The sequence below is a fragment of the Choristoneura fumiferana genome, chromosome 14 (assembly GCF_025370935.1).
Source record: "Choristoneura fumiferana chromosome 14, NRCan_CFum_1, whole genome shotgun sequence".
NCBI classification, from domain to species: Eukaryota; Metazoa; Arthropoda; class Insecta; order Lepidoptera; family Tortricidae; genus Choristoneura; species Choristoneura fumiferana.
This window is the reverse complement of record NC_133485.1, coordinates 15,172,445-15,188,425: the sequence shown is the minus strand read 5'-3', so window position 1 is coordinate 15,188,425 and position 15,981 is coordinate 15,172,445. Positions and strand designations below refer to the sequence as shown.

Sequence of the window (15,981 nt, the reverse complement as noted above, 5' to 3'; positions counted from 1 at the left end):
AGATTTTATCCCTATCCCGTGGGATAAAAAGTAGCATATGTGTTATTTCAAACGTCCAGCTACCTACTTATCAAATTTCATGACTCTAAGCCCAGCGGTTGATATTTCGAGATTTTATCCCTATCCCGTCGGAATATCGGGATAAAAAGTAGCCTATATTTTATTCCAGATGTTCAGCTATCTACATACCAAATTTCATCCCAATCCGTCCAGCCGTTTCAGCGTGAAAGAGTAACAAACATACTCACTCACTCACTCACTCACTCACTCAAACTTTCGTATTTATAATATTAGTAGGATACTGTTTTATAAGAATGAAAAACGGGCTAGCCCCTATCCCGGGGAATTTAATAAAAGCCCTTTTTGTACCCCTATGATCCACAAGAAACATTTACATATTCATATTCATATTCATATTCATATTCATATTCATATTCATATTCATATTCATATTCATATTCATATTCATATTCATATATTGCAATTCCCTTTTCTATAGCTCCTTTTTTTGTTTGACGGCGTCAGTTGGGTTCTAGGATGGCGTACATACATTGAATTTTCGATTAAGTTTGTTAGAAAAAAAAGAAGAAAATTTAAGTTCTGATTTTAATTAAGTGGGAGGGACCATGATGATCCAATTACCGGTGACCAATAATAGAGCCTCTGTTTTTAATATTATCCACGGTTCTTGGCCACACACTGTATTGCATGAAATAAGTGTTGAGTCGTAACACACTGGTTGGCTTATATTCGAGGTTAGTCGGCAAAAGAGCAACGCCCTCACTTGTAAACAAAGCCACGTTATAAACGAAGCGATAACTGACGACGCAAGCCGTGTTGATAAAAGTAAATGTGCTGATGATGAGGCATTTTGCTTCCGCACTAAGCCTACCACTAGACATTGTATTGTGGTTGTGTATTAATGTATTGATATTAATGGTCGTTCGGGCCGAAAAGTGCTCAAATGGAGACCGCGGATCGGTAAGCGCAGCATAGACCGTTCTCCAACGAGATTGACGGATGACCTCAGACCGTATTGTCTGACCGTTTTCGCGTACAAAATCTGTCATTTGGATTGTGATCGCGAGTGTCAGAAACGTTCTACGACCTCTCGTTAAATCCACGACCAGTCTGGTTCACAGTGGATGCAGGCCGCCCCCCATCGAAGCAACTGGAGGTCTACTGCGCAGGCTTATTTCCAATAACAATGTTGTGTGATGCTGTTATTTAATGTTTGATATTAATGATATGATAGGATACAAAACTGTGATTTGATTGCAATCGCGAGCATTAGAAACGTTAGGCAATACAGCCTCTGAACTTGAGCAAGCTCCGTCCCACCACCACTATCTTACTCGCTTATCCTGCCGCTAAGAAGTAGCGCTTGCGCTATCGCGGTAAGTAAGACAGCCAACAAGGTTACTATTATACGGGACTTACGGGCACATGAGATGTCCATGGGTAGTTACTATTATTACTAAACAGCAGGTGGACCACTTTTTCGTACGAAAGAAAAAAATAAAAAACAAAGTAAGAGTCGGTCTAAAATCTCTAAAATAGTTGTGGATCTGGATGAAATTTGATATGTAGATCGCTAAACCGCTGGAATAACACATATGCTACTTTATATCCCGATGTTCTGTTAAGACATAATGTAATTTTGCATGGGCGCTCTAATTACAACGTAGATGAAGATCATTTTGTAAATTTTAGGAATCCCTTAGGAATTGGTTAAGATTTCGGAATTCAATTCAACTGCCAGTTCTAATGCTTTATGCTAGCAAAAGTCGCGGTTGAAGATTTGTTTGAAAATAAAACGAGATGTTTTTGTTTATTATTTATTAACGTTAGTACTTAAATAAGCGGAGCCAAACAGATGCGCGCACACGACTGATCACAATATTACAAGTTTACAGGGTTACGGGGTGGGAGAGCGATTACAAGTATTGTCACTGGTATGTTGAACATACTTTTGCCTAAAATAAAACAATATTTTTTGTTTAATATTTATTAGAACTGCTCAGAAGATACCACTAATAATACACAATAATACGTTAGTGATCATGTAAGCGGAGCAGAACGGAAGTGTCTAGACGAATGATCACAATATAACATTACAAGTTTATTACATCTGGATTAGGTGCAAGTTTTCATTGATAATTAAAAATAAATAGGGTATATTCAATGGTTTGTTTACAAGTTATGCACCAGAAATAATACAAAGAATTAAAGGTACAATCTATTAAAAGAGTAAGCGACTCAGCTTATGTCTGCGCCTTGCAGAGCGAAGCCTCTTTGTCAAACAGACACTGTTTTTTCACTCAACTCCATCCATCATCCATTTCCATCTACATCATTCGTTTTATTTTCCGGCTATGCACCATGATAAATCATGTAAAATAAAAGAAAATCTGTGTTCCCCATTACTCCCCATTCTCAACATCATCATCATCACATCAGCCGTAGGACGTCCACTGTTGGACATAGGCCTCCCCTATGGTATCGGTCTATGGACCTCCAATTGCCTCGGTTGGAAGCGGCTTGCATCCACCGTGAACCCGCGACTTTAACCAGCTCATCCGACCATCTCGTTGGCCACACACTACGCTTGGCGATCCGTTGGTATCCCAGTGGTCTGACCCACGGCCTCTCCATTAGCGTATCTACATATATCTTCTTCGAAGTGGACTACGGTATTCTTCTGGATTTCCAAAATTGGGTTTACCTTCTTCAATAGCTCTATTTCTATCATTATCTATACGAGCACAGTCGACAAGATTTCTCATTTCGAAGTCCAGAATGCGATTTAACATTTGCTGTTCTTCGATGTTGTCATAACGGGAATAAAACGTGCTTACTGACAACGAAAATATGCGGTTGAGGTGGTTACACGAATAGTTTAAAATGTGTTCACTGCCTCCAGTGTAGCTGCCCATGAAGATTGGAAGGCCACGGACGATAATCATGTAGAGGAATGGCCGGTTCGCTACGAAGCGTTCAACGCCGTGATCAGTGCTGATATCCTCCATTGTAGACACTGGAATTGACAAAATCCGTAAGAATCCCTTAATAGAGGCATCATTAAGTTACAGGAATTAACTAGGGGAAGCTGTTGTACCTCAGACAGTTTTTCCTTTTTTGATTTTTAGAAAAATAACTAATTATGGGATAAACATCAGATATTAAAATATCTAAAGATACATCATTAGGCTATGTTATTCGATAAAAAAGAGCGATTCGTTTATTAATTTTGAAAAGGTAGGCTCACGAAAAAAAAAAGGGAAAAGTGTCCAAGGTACAACACCCCTGATATACCTTGAACATTCGAGGTTGTACCTTGGACACGTGATTTTTTGTTAAGAAAATATTTCATGTTTATATGTTTTACTTATTTATAAAATCAATGACTTATTTACTGGTTATTGGCACACAGCAGTTTTCCCACCAAGTTCATACATATTATTTTATAGATCAAACAAAAAGTTACCTTAGTTTTTAGTTTAGACGCTGATTACATGATGAAATGGTATTGATCAAATGACTAAATTACTTAATTTACTATTTAATTTCATTGGCCAAGGTACAACGTATTTTTAGTGTCCTAGGTACAACGTAGCCAGTTTTTTAACCCCCGACGAAAAAGAGGGGTGTTATAAGTTTGACCGCTATGTGTGTCTGTCTGTGGCACCGTAGCTCTTAAACAGGTGGACCGATTTGAATGCGGTTTTTTTTATTTGAAAGCTGGTTCTCTAGCGATGGATCTTAGACATGATTTATCTAAATCGGTTCAGCCGTTTCAAGATCATCAGCTCTTTTGTTCGCTGCGGTAGGAATCTTAGACGCATAATGGATATTTACTTTACTTTCAAACATATTTGGGACCTAAAATTTGAAACACCCATGTATGCTATATAGCTATGCAAGATTATGGAATTCTTGGCCTGATGCTGCAGCCAGGATATCCAGAACACTAGTAGGTACACTCTTAATAAAACTATAGCAGATATATCGTGTTTGGGTTCGTTTTGATCAGTATTTGATTTTACAAACAATGCAATGGTGGCAACAGGATGAGCTGATGCTGCAGCCAGGATATCCAGCACAATAGTACACTCTATAAAAATAATAGCACATATGTCGTGTTTAATTCCTTTTGATCAGTATTTGATTCTACATACAATGCAATGGTGGCAACACGATGAGCTGATGCTACAGCCAGGATATCCAGCACACTAGTACACTCTATAAAAAATAATAGCACATATGTCGTGTTTGGAATCGTTTTGATCAGTAATTGATTCTACATACAATGCAGTGGTGGCAACACGACGAGCTGATGCTACAGCCAGGATATCCAGCACAATAGTACACTCTATAAAAAATAATAGCACATATGTCGTGTTTAATTCCTTTTGATCAGTATTTGATTCTACATACAATGCAATGGTGGCAACACGATGAGCTGATGCTACAGCCAGGATATCCAGCACACTAGTACACTCTATAAAAAATAATAGCACATATGTCGTGTTTGGAATCGTTTTGATCAGTAATTGATTCTACATACAATGCAGTGGTGGCAACACGACGAGCTGATGCTACAGCCAGGATATCCAGCACACCAGTATACTCTTGAAAATATAATAGCAGATATGTCGTGTTTGATTCCTTTTGATCAGTATTTGATTCTACATACAATGCAATGGTGGCAACAAGATGAGCTGATGCTGCAGCCAGGATATCCAAACCAATAGTACACTTTAAAAAATATATATCAAAGTTTAAAAAACATGAAATGAAATCTTAAATTTAAAATTTAAAAAACCCCTGACTTAAAAAACGCCAGCTAAAATAAAAATAAAAACGCCCGAAAAAAAACGCTGCTTGAAAAGACAATTAAAAAGTAAAAAATAATTATGCGCTACCTAGCTGTTGCCCGCGACTTCATCTGCGAAGAATTCGTTTATCTCTATCCCGCGGGGACTATGCTGATTTCCCGCAAAATTAGCCTAAGTTAATTTAGTATAAAGTATCTAGTAATATTTTTTTATCTAAGCGTTGTCGGTGTCGGGGGATCGCTAAGGTTAATACTTTAAAAAAAACAACATATTTAGTTTCATGTTAACCTTAGCGGTGCCCCGACACCGACAATGCTTAGATAAAAAAATATTCAGCGTTTGCGTTTCTGCCGACGGTTCAAATGACATAGCACATGATATTAAAATAATACCGGAAAATTTAAATTTAGACGACTGTCCGAGGTAAAACTATGGCCGAGGTGCAACAGTTTCTCCTACAATATGTCCATGTGACGGAACCAGCAACTAATTTATTCCAAAAATACTTACTAGAAGAATCAGCAGAACAATCAGCGGTTCTAGTGCTCTCTCTGTCGTCCACCTGAATTAAGATAGCTTGGCCCGCTTTGGAACCATATAGATCATTGTTTGTCCTAAACATGTTGACTTCTGATTTTCTTTCATCAAAGATGGATCTAATACCAAGCTGAAACAATGATTCGATGTTAACAAATGAGTTGTGCATAACAATAGCGCAGACTTTTCATTCAGTATAGAACATCGTAGAGAGATAGAAAGAGAGAGAGAGAAAAAATATTTATTTACGAGTATGGAATATAAAGAATAATTAAACATAAACATCCAATAGTATGAATTTTGGGCACACTCAACATAATGTTGCGTCAAACCACAACGCTGTTTTTCAGTTAGATCCATTTTCCCGCTTTATCATTATTTAGCTTCAACTACAATTCAGCTTCTTATGATCTTATTATTTACTGCATCAGTATCTTTTGTTGCTTGCTGAAATATCTTACGGTTAAATAAATACTTAAACTTCTCATTGTTCTATAATTTATCCCTGATATGTTGACGGCATTATGCTAGAGATTATAAAATAATATTGACGCTCTCTATTTTAATTACACTCGTTTCTTCTGTCTAGAAGTTCTCATTTCTAAAGGTCTAATTATATATCATTGAATTCATAACGACAAGAACTTCATCATATTTCTTATTTTCATCGCTTAAGACTTCTATATCTAAAATATCAGTCGAGAAGTTCTTACCTTAAGCAATAGTGACACCAAATTCAAGTGTGATGTTGTTTGTTCGTCGAATCTTGGCATCATCACTTCCAGCTCAGTGTTCCTTAGGGTTTCGATGTCAGCCATAATGTTGTGACCTGAGTCAAGCTTCTGTATCATTGCATCCAAACCGACGGCTTCGTCTGGCAGAACAATCACCATGCTAGCTTCACCACCTTCAAAGTTCAACTGTAATAGCTAAACAATATAAAAAATGATTTGTTATAGTTTTTTTTTATTTCAAATGTTTTGCTGTTAATAATACAGCGTTATTCAATCAATTCACCATTAAAAAGGTTTGCATTGGAAGTTTTACCAAATTGGTATAGGTAAAGACATACAATGGGCATTGAAAAGAGAGGAATTCATAGAAGCTCTATTAGACATAGCTTAAATGCACGAGCTTTCACCGCTCAAAAAATCTGAGATCAAGTATACCGTACTATTACAACTTCTAGGAAAAACATTATGAAAAGAGTAGTAGTTGAAGTTGAATTTGAAATAAGTAATAAATAAATAAAAATACTTCATTCCTCAACTGGAAATATAGTTTTACCTTAAGAAGATGAACTACTATATATAACTAAAACTTTGTTCACTTCTAACTTTGGTTTGAATAGCGTTTAACTTACCCTTGCGTTTAGTTCTAGGCTGACTCCATATTTGAACCATGTTTTAGGGATTTTCATCAAAAAAACTTCAGTTGTGGTGTTTCGTGATGTATGGAAGAGACTATACGTGTAAAGTCTTGTGTCAAACGGTTTTTCCCACACGCCCTTGAAAATAATTTTAATGATAAATTGTGAATAATACTTTTAAAAATATTTGATTTTACAGAACTTATATCAAATATAAAAAAGCTGCTAAGAAGAATTATTTAACTACACGTGGATTTTAAAAATAGGACAACGTAGTACCCATTTTCATCGTTAAAATTAAGTACTTTTTATAAATCTTTCTAGAGACACTAAAATTAAAAACCAATAATTCTCCTACCTGGAAGTAAATCGCATTAACGAGCACCAAACGAGTATTATCATCCAAAACCGCACCAAGGGAGGTGTTACTATTTGTTTGTTCTCTGAACTGGAAAATATGCAAAGAGTAAAATTTTAAAGTAAAGCACAAAATTATAAAATAGTAATTATCACCAGCATACGCACTTTGTGGCTTCTTATTTCGTCACAAGACTAATTGCTTTAAATTTCTTCTTCTTCCCAGCCTATATACGTCCCACTGTTGGGCACAGGCCTCCTCTCAGAACAAGAGGGCTTGGGCCATAGTTCCCACGCGGGCCCAGTGCGGATTGGGAACATCACACGCACCATTGAATTGCTTCGCAGGTTTGTGCAGGTTTCCTCACGATGTTTTCCTTCACCGCAAAGCTCGTGGTAAATTTCAAATTTAATTCCGCACATGAATTTCGAAAAACTCAGAGATGCGAGCCGGGGTTTGAACCCACGACCCTCTGCTTGAGAGGCGATAGGCTTTAAATTTAATTAATGTAAAAGTTTAGCTACTACTGAAGTTAGAAAATGCAATTTTCAGGTTTCATGCCAGTTTAAACCGGGTTTTCATAATTCTTAATGAAATCAGATAGTAGTACAGACTGAATAGATAATGATAGTTAGAAGATAACTAATAATGACAGGGGTGAATGTTGACTTATTGCTAAATGATACATTGCTATCTCACCCAATTTTTAATGGCATTAGCAGCAGCTCCTTGAACACTAAAATCTATATGTTCTATACTCGACTCGAATATTTCTTCATAGTCTTTCTTTACGCCTGGCTTCAGTTCTGCACAATTTTTTATATAGATTTTATTAGCTACATTTAAGGTAGCGCCCCTGATAGATTTAAGAGTAGATTTGATGTATGCAAATGATGCAAGGAGCTGAAAAAAAAGATGATTGTGCTATTTATTATTTCTACATGTGTCAGAATCCGGAATTGTCCTGAATTGTGTTTATGCTTGCAGCTTGTAATTTTTTGAGCAAGAAGCTCTGCTGGTATAAGGATGTCAAATTCTAAAGAAATGTGGTACAGAAGCATGCAAGCCAAAGGTACATGAGCGTCTACCTATTTTTCACTGGGAATTAATAAATATTAATAAAGCTCCTGCTTCATTAATACTCACAACATCATCGTCAGGAATGCCCAGGGTTCTGAGTATTTCTGCGTTAGACTTTTCCTTGCAGCCAAGAGCCAACATCGCCATCACCATCTCAACTGACAGCGGAGAGCATACTGTAGGTTCCATCGAATTTGCTTCCTGCAAAATGCTGGATTTAAAGAAAATCGCACGAGCAGATAAGGTCACTTCTCCCATTTGTAATTTTTCTCCACACTTTGTTAATCAAATATCATTAAATTTTAAATTTCATCATGTAGTTTGAGGACGAGAGGATAATATGAAAAGTTAAAAAAAAAACTCGAATAATTTGGCCATTATCAAGTACCATCAGCCAAATATATGGTCTACCGCCTGATTAATTCAAGCAACTTAGTATTTTGAAAAAGCAAAATAAAACAACAAAAACAATAACAAACGATGATGCAAACGTCAAGGCCACAGCGTTATCAGTCAATACAGTGTTTATACTTACATTAAATAACTTCGCCCCGAAATTTGCAATAGAGCGTGATACGAACTCCTCCATATCTAAATACAGACTGGCAGCAAATGAGCTATACTTTGTCCGGTTCTGTCTCCGATCAACGATTACTTAGTACGGTTCTGTGGTATTACCCAGTAGCAAATGACTCAACTTAGTGACGTCATCCGTCTGAGTAAAGTTAATTATAATTATAGTCAATTTTTTAACCCCCGACGCGAAAAGAGGGGTGTTATAAGTTTCATCGCTAAGTAAGTGTGTCTGTCTGTAGCACCGTAGCTCTTAAACGGGTGGACCGATTTGAATGTGTTTTTTTTAATTGAATGCAGGTTTACTAGCGATGGTTCTTAGACATGTTTTGTCAAAATCGGTTCAGCCGTTTCAAGATCAGCTCTTTTGTTCGCTGCGGTAGGAATTTTAGACGCATAATGGGTATTTACTTTACTTTTAAACATATTTTACGCTATAAAACTATGCAAGACTATGGAATTCTCGGCCTGATGCTGCAGCCAGGATATCCAAAACACTAGTAGGTAGTTAGGTACACTCTTGATAAAACTATAGCAGATATATCGTGTTTGGATTCGTTTTGATCAGTATTTTTTTCTACATACTAATATGCGGCGTTTTTTGTCGGCGTTTTTTCCGGGCAGTTACTTTTTATTCTGAGAAATTACTGTTGACGGATCACGGATATGATGGACCGTATTCATTTCTTAATGTCTCATCTCATTAAAGGAATTTCAAACGGATGTTCTATTTTTATTTGTAAATTGGTTACTTTATCTCTCACTTACTTTTATTAGCATCCTGCATTTTTAACTAACTGTTTGTAAATTATTGTTATGCTCCTTGCCATTAATAATGTTATGACAGTGATAAGTTATCATAAGTATGACTTTGTTATTACGAGCTTTATTAGTGATAATTTGTATGTCATCTTTCCGTTCCGCCTATTATGGACAAGACTGTAGTCGGAATTGACGTCTTGATAGGGAAGAAAATTAATCATTATTGAATAGTTGTGTGCCCTTTTCATTTATGTATGTATGATTTTGTTTTGCAAGATGAGGACACGATATCCTATGAGACTTTTTTATGAGACTTTTTTTGTACTACTAACCCTTAGTCTATAAGAGTGACTGTATCTACTAACAAAGCTATGGATTTTTAATCTGAAATAAAAATATTATTATTATTATTATTAAAACAAGTTTTAGAACTTATTATCTATTCTTAGGCTGTTTTCATAAAATTGCTTATTCAAATGTATTTTCAAACGATGTTTTCCTTAGCAACATGAATGAAGCAGGACATCAAATAAGCAAACGAAAAAGAACCTTGGCATAGTGCAACAAAACTCAGGTTACTCGGCAAAATGGCAACGAACTCAGTTGTAAACAGGTGACGCTTACATCCGCTATAAACGCTACACTACAGCGTCAGCATTTCAAATTGAAATGTTCTTCCACGAGATAATGTAAATTTTCAATGAAGTAAAATTTAACTTACGCCTTTCTTGGTTCAGTTTAAGGCACGGACTTACCAACAAGTTTTTTTGTTTTTGTTTTGATCATATCGGGCATGGGCAAGGTGACAGTAAACCTTGCGGGGCCTCTTTACAGTTGCGTTTGCGCTATTATGTTTGCGTCAAGTTTTGGCGTGGTCGGACGGCACGTTGGCATGCAAACAATTGCAAATGGTTACGTATCCGACCGTTTTACAAGCTTTCATTCGACTTGCAATATTCGTGTGTGTTAGCACAGAATAACTAACCAGCACAGCATGTATATAAGTTAGCAGTCTTGCAGATAGAAGAGATTTAATATTTCCAAAAGAACTCGTTACATTATACTTCTAAATTCAAATAATGGCAGAAAAACAAACGAACTGCTAACATTCATAAAATTTTAGATAAATTTCGTTCTTATCAGCCAGTGGCTTCTGCGTAAATATACCAGAGGTATCTATTTCATCAACCTCTACTGTGACCGATAATTCACGTTGCCAAATATTACAGTGAAATTCGCGATAAGTACAGTCCGATAATTTCGGATCGACGTTTGTACGGATACTAGCAGGCAAAAAATATGTGAAAATCTTTTTTATAGACCAGCTTTAACAAGGATGTCAGTGGAGAAATGGTGTGACTCACTAAATATGGATTATTATCAAACAGTTTTTATAATATAACTAGCGTACAGTTCTGTCCCTGAGGGCTCAGACATTATAAATATATCGCTACGAGTATTGAGCCTGTGGAGAGGAGACTCACGTGGGTAAAACCTAAGGCGCAAAACAACGTAGCCAAAAATAGTTTGGTAATGACATCATGCAAAAAAGTACCGTTATACAGCCGTCAACCACAAAGCTATCACAAAAATCTCTTTTATCCAACACACGACGACCATCTCTCTCGTACTTTCAGACGTGAGAGAAGCAACGCTGACAACGAAGGTGAAGGCGAAGGTCAAGCTTATACCTACTACGAAATTTGATTTTCGAACTTCGCAGACTCGTTACCTTGAACTAAGGAAATAAAACATGGCTTGTAATTGGTTAAACATATTATGCTTTAAATTAAACTAGTAAACAGCATTCAAAATGGCAATGCGCTTGGCAACATCCACTTTACTTTGTAGCTCTATCTTTTGACTTTGGGATTTCAGCGAATAAGTGCGAACGAGAGCGCGCTATGTTTGTTATAATTTTTCTATGTTTTTGATTTAATGAGTAAGACATAGCTGTTCTTGGGCATCCATTTTACTATGTAAGTATTATTAATATGGTATTTTATTCTTACCCTGAAAATATTTTGTGAAATTTTATGAAATGGATTGAAAGGTATTTGTTTCATGTATTTTTTAAACTAACGTATGGTAAAATTTGGATGTAAAAAAACATATTGAAAACAAAATGTATGCAGGAAATGAAAGTTTTTTACTATATATTTTATTGTATTCAATATGTTTTAAAACAGGCTAGTCCCATTTTGTATTGTTTGTATGATCCACTATAATATATAGACGTGTCTGCTAAATTTAATATATCTAGCTCGTTTGATTACGTTGTGCATTTTTTATCAGTCTGTCAGTCGGTCTGTCACGTATATTTGGTACCTGTTCTTAATTCATAAATACCATAATGACGTTAATTTAAATAAAGTCGTACCTACTTTTATAACTTTGTGTATGACTCACGTAAGTGAAATCGTTTCTTTTCTTTTCTATTTTAATTAGTACCATCATCAAAGCCTAGATTTGGTTCTACATAGATGTAGATAATAATATTAAGTTATAGTTTCATTTAAGTACTCAAAAATACGTAAGTAAATTCAGCGACCTACCTCAAACTTTAGCTAAACATTTATCCCAGAAAGTCTCTTTTATTTTCCTCGTAACAGCGGCGTCTTTAGCCCATGTAGCGCCCGTGTGCAATTATTACTTTAGCGCCATCTAGGAAGCGCGCGGTCAAAATGGAATAGGTACAAAATGCCGCGGCCGGCGCCTCTAAAACCGCTGCGCCCGTGTGCAACGCACACCCTGCACTATAGGTAGGGACGCCTCTGCCTCGTAAAACCGCAATTGGTTGAAAATGGTTACATTTTACGAGATAAGTGTTAAGTCGTAACACGCTGACTCAACATAACAGGTTAGTCGGCAAAAGAGCAACGACCTCACTTGTAAACAAAGCCACGTGGTAAACGAAGCGATAGCTGACGATACAAACTGTATTGATAAAGATAAATGTGCTGATGAGACATTTTGCTTCCGCACTAAGCCTACCACTAGACAGTTATATCCTTGTCTGAGTTTATGTTGTTGTATTTTTGGTTGTATTGATACGAGTATTAATTAGTTCTCGAATGGAGACTGAGTCAGCAAGCGCAGCGTAGAACGTCCACCAACGAGATGGACGGATGATCTGGTTAAGGCCGACACACCTACATCACCTACCTCAAACTTTGAATTAAAGCTTCTAAACATTGATCCCCGAAAGTCTCTTATTTTCCTCTTAAAAGCGCAATTGGTTGAAAATGGTTATATTATACGAGATAAGTGTGAAGTTGTAACACGCTGACTCAACATAACAGGTTAGTCGGCAAAAGAACAACGACCTCACTTGTAAACAAAACCACGTGGCAAACGAAGCGATAGCTGACAACGCAAACTGTATTAATAAAGATAAATGTGCTGATGATGAGGCATTTGGCTTCCGCACGAGACAGTTACATCCTTGTCTGAGTTTATATCGTTGTATTTTTGGTTGTATTGATATTAATAAAAAGTTCTCGACTGGAGACCGTGAATCAGTAAACGCAGCGTAGAACGTCCACCAACAAGATGGATGGATGATCAGGTTAAAGCCGCGGGCTTACGGTGGATGCAGGCCAATATCAACCGAAGCAACTGGAAGTCTAATGCGGAGGCTTCTACCGTTTCTTTCTTTAACCAGCACAAGAGGTAAACGGGGCTCTAACGTTGTCAGCGTTCCTAATATTTTCACAAATGTTTTCACTCAACCTTTGCATTATGCAGACAGCTCAGGAGTGGAATGAAGTGGAATAGAGACCCGGTGGTGTTCCCGCAATCTTTCAGCTCATGTTCGAATCCAAGAAGCATAAGCAGATAATAGAAGTGAGCTTTATCTTAAACCGGATCTTCCCTTACCAACAGGCGTGATTCTGCGCAAACCAAACGAAAGCCAAAATTAATTCTTAGAACGTAGATAACGCTCGTCGAAAACAATATTGGAAATGGCATCATCCGTAAAAATAAGTTTACCTTGGTGACACTGGAATTGCAACCGCAGGATTATCGCATAAGAGTTATCTTTGCCTCGACGAGCGATGACTAGTGTCTCTCTTTTGCACTTTCACGTATGAATGAAAGAGAGTGCTGACATTGAAAGGCGAAAGTTAGAAGTACAAGGCCGTTGCTAGTCTAGTTTTTCCCTGTATGAATATTTAAAGCTGAGTTTAAATGTGCGAGAAAAATCATACATCGGTCGGCCGGTAGATGCTTCTGCTTGCCAATGCCGCCACGTGGCTTTTGTTTACGAGTGAGGTCGTTGCTATTTTGCTAACTTAGGTACCTACCTAACCAAAGACCGACATGATTGCTTATCGGCACATCTCTTAATAGGCAATAATGTTATCTATAGGTGATATGATGAGATAATTTGATGTACCTTTGACGCGTGTTCCAAAATTGGTAGTAACTACATATGTATTGTACATAGAAGAAAAAGCTGACTGAATAAATGACAGACTTTGATAATATGTTTATGCACATGACTCTGCGCATGGCTTCCTTTTATCATGTCTGTAGACAATGACGTTATTGATGATGATCTTTTGACCGATTTCGGCCATGGTGACCACTACGAGTCCTAATTATTTGTCGTGCAGGCAGACGAGGGCTATAGACAGGTTTGACGTTTGAGAAGTTGCACCACTAAAGGAGTGAATTAAAGGATGAAGTGTTAAAAAAATCAGTAATACCAGATTTGTACCTAAAATGTAATTATCATCCCAGCCTATATACGTCCACTGCTGAGCACAGGCCTCCTCTCAGAACAAGAGGGCTTGGGCCATAGTTCCCACGCGGGCCCAGTGCGGATTGGGAACTTCACACGCGCCATTGAATTGCTTCGCAGGTTTGTGCAGGTTTCCTCACGATGTTTTCCTTCACCGCTAAGCTCGTGGTAAATTTCAAATGTAATTCCGCACATGAATTTCGAAAAACCAGAGGTGCGAGCCGGGGTTTGAACCCACGACCCTCTGTTTGAGAGGCGATAGGTCAAACCACTAGGCCACCACGGCTTCCTTAAAATGTAATTATAAAACTAAAATACTAAAATGATTCATTAAATCGATACCCACTTACATACAAGCGAAAACAGTGTTCCGCCACACTGTGTATAGTAGGTTCCGAAACAGCCCTGGTCTTCACTTTCTGTCGGCTGAACTTCCTTGTCTCACTTTAGCAATAGAGCGAGAGAGATAACGCCTACGATAGCTATATTAATCTTTGTTTCGCTTTATATTAACGGTTTTGAAAGCACTCTATTGGTGTAAATTCAAGGCCACTTTTATTTCTAATGACATTGCTAAAGTTGTTTTTGTTTTCAGCCAGTTTTGCGGTGCAGGAATACCCAGATGCGAGCATACTAACACAGACACATCTGTATATGTATAACTGTACGCATATAAAATAACGTGCTTCATTCAAGCGATTATCTATAAGTTCAAGCGGGCTTAGTTTCAGCCAGTTGGCTTTTAAACATGGATTCAAAAGTATTGCACAGCATAGCGGAGTTCGCCGTAAAGTTTTGCAATGTGAGTAATCGGTCACGGTGCAGGTTAATGACACAGATTCCAACTGGTATTTTTATACAGATGCCACTGGCTGCTAAGACTGAATTTTATCGAAGCCTATTCAAATAATACGAGTTCGTTTGTTTTCCGCCAATATTTGAATTTAGAAGTAAAGTTTTGAAGTGACTGGATTTAAACTTCATCCAATTACTTTCTTTTTAATTAGTTTTCTCCTTTCTGACCATTTTTATTTATTACAGGAGTTGGAAAAAGATAAGACCACAATATGTTCTCCGCTGTCTGCTGAGATAATGCTGGCGCTGCTGGCACTTGGCTGCAAGAACCAGTCGCACGCGGAGCTGCTGAAGGCTCTGGGCATGACTGACGATGAAGCTGTAAACTTTAGAGTTCATAATATAATTATCAATAGAAAAATCATACTTGGACTGGCGATTGAATACTAATCACAGACATTCCACGATGCACGTCAGTGTACAACTCTTGTGTAATTAAATAGTAATAACTACTGTCCCAATCCGCACTGGGCCCGCGTGGGAACTATGGCCCAAGCCCTCTTGTTCTGAGAGGAGGCCTGTGCCCAGCAGTGGGACGTATATAGGCTGGGATGATGATGATGATGAACTACTGTCTACTGTCTATCTGTATGTACTGTCGAATGAACCCAAAACGTTGGGCCAAAATTGTTATGGAATGGGTCCCTAGTGACGGATACCGTAATAGAGGCATACCGAAGTGATGGAGGGAGTTTGCCTTCGATAGGCAGGAGTGGAGCAAGAGAGGAGAGGCCTTTGCCCAGCAGTGGGACACAAAAATAGGATAACACTAGTTTTGACCCCATAGTAATTTAATCTCTTTAAGTTCTGCCACACGGTCTATACGCCAAGTTTCATGTAAATTGGTGTCATTGCATGATTG

At 37.6% G+C, this 15,981-nt stretch overlaps 2 protein-coding genes across 2 annotated transcripts; one reads left to right on the top strand and one right to left on the bottom strand.

Annotated features, from left to right (window-relative positions):
• Positions 1-1,873: 1,873 nt before the first annotated feature.
• Positions 1,874-8,804, bottom strand: LOC141435285 (alaserpin-like). Its single transcript, XM_074097982.1, has 8 exons — positions 8,718-8,804; positions 8,249-8,383; positions 7,802-8,005; positions 7,103-7,192; positions 6,739-6,882; positions 6,089-6,304; positions 5,349-5,505; positions 1,874-3,037 (listed from the first exon to the last, which is right to left on the bottom strand). Exons 1-8 carry the CDS (start codon positions 8,769-8,771, stop codon positions 2,664-2,666), a joined length of 1,374 nt encoding a protein of 457 aa, XP_073954083.1. The 5' UTR covers positions 8,772-8,804; the 3' UTR covers positions 1,874-2,663.
• A 6,077-nt stretch (positions 8,805-14,881) lies between these two features.
• On the top strand, positions 14,882-15,509 carry LOC141435037 (uncharacterized). The gene is made up of 2 exons (XM_074097558.1): positions 14,882-15,066; positions 15,306-15,509. Exons 1-2 carry the CDS (start codon positions 15,013-15,015, stop codon positions 15,507-15,509), a joined length of 258 nt encoding a protein of 85 aa, XP_073953659.1. The 5' UTR covers positions 14,882-15,012.
• The last annotated feature ends 472 nt before the right edge of the window (positions 15,510-15,981 follow it).

Coding starts and splice junctions, on each gene's coding strand:
- LOC141435285 (XM_074097982.1), bottom strand. CDS start 8,771: ATGGAGGAGTTCGTATCACGCTCTATTGCAAATTTCGGGGCGAAGTTA. Junction 7,193..7,801: donor CTAATGCCATTAAAAATTGG/GTGAGATAGCAA, acceptor CATATTTTCCAG/TTCAGAGAACAAACAAATAG. Junction 6,883..7,102: donor TTAATGCGATTTACTTCCAG/GTAGGAGAATTA, acceptor ATTATTTTCAAG/GGCGTGTGGGAAAAACCGTT.
- LOC141435037 (XM_074097558.1), top strand. CDS start 15,013: ATGGATTCAAAAGTATTGCACAGCATAGCGGAGTTCGCCGTAAAGTTT. Junction 15,067..15,305: donor TCGCCGTAAAGTTTTGCAAT/GTGAGTAATCGG, acceptor TATTTATTACAG/GAGTTGGAAAAAGATAAGAC.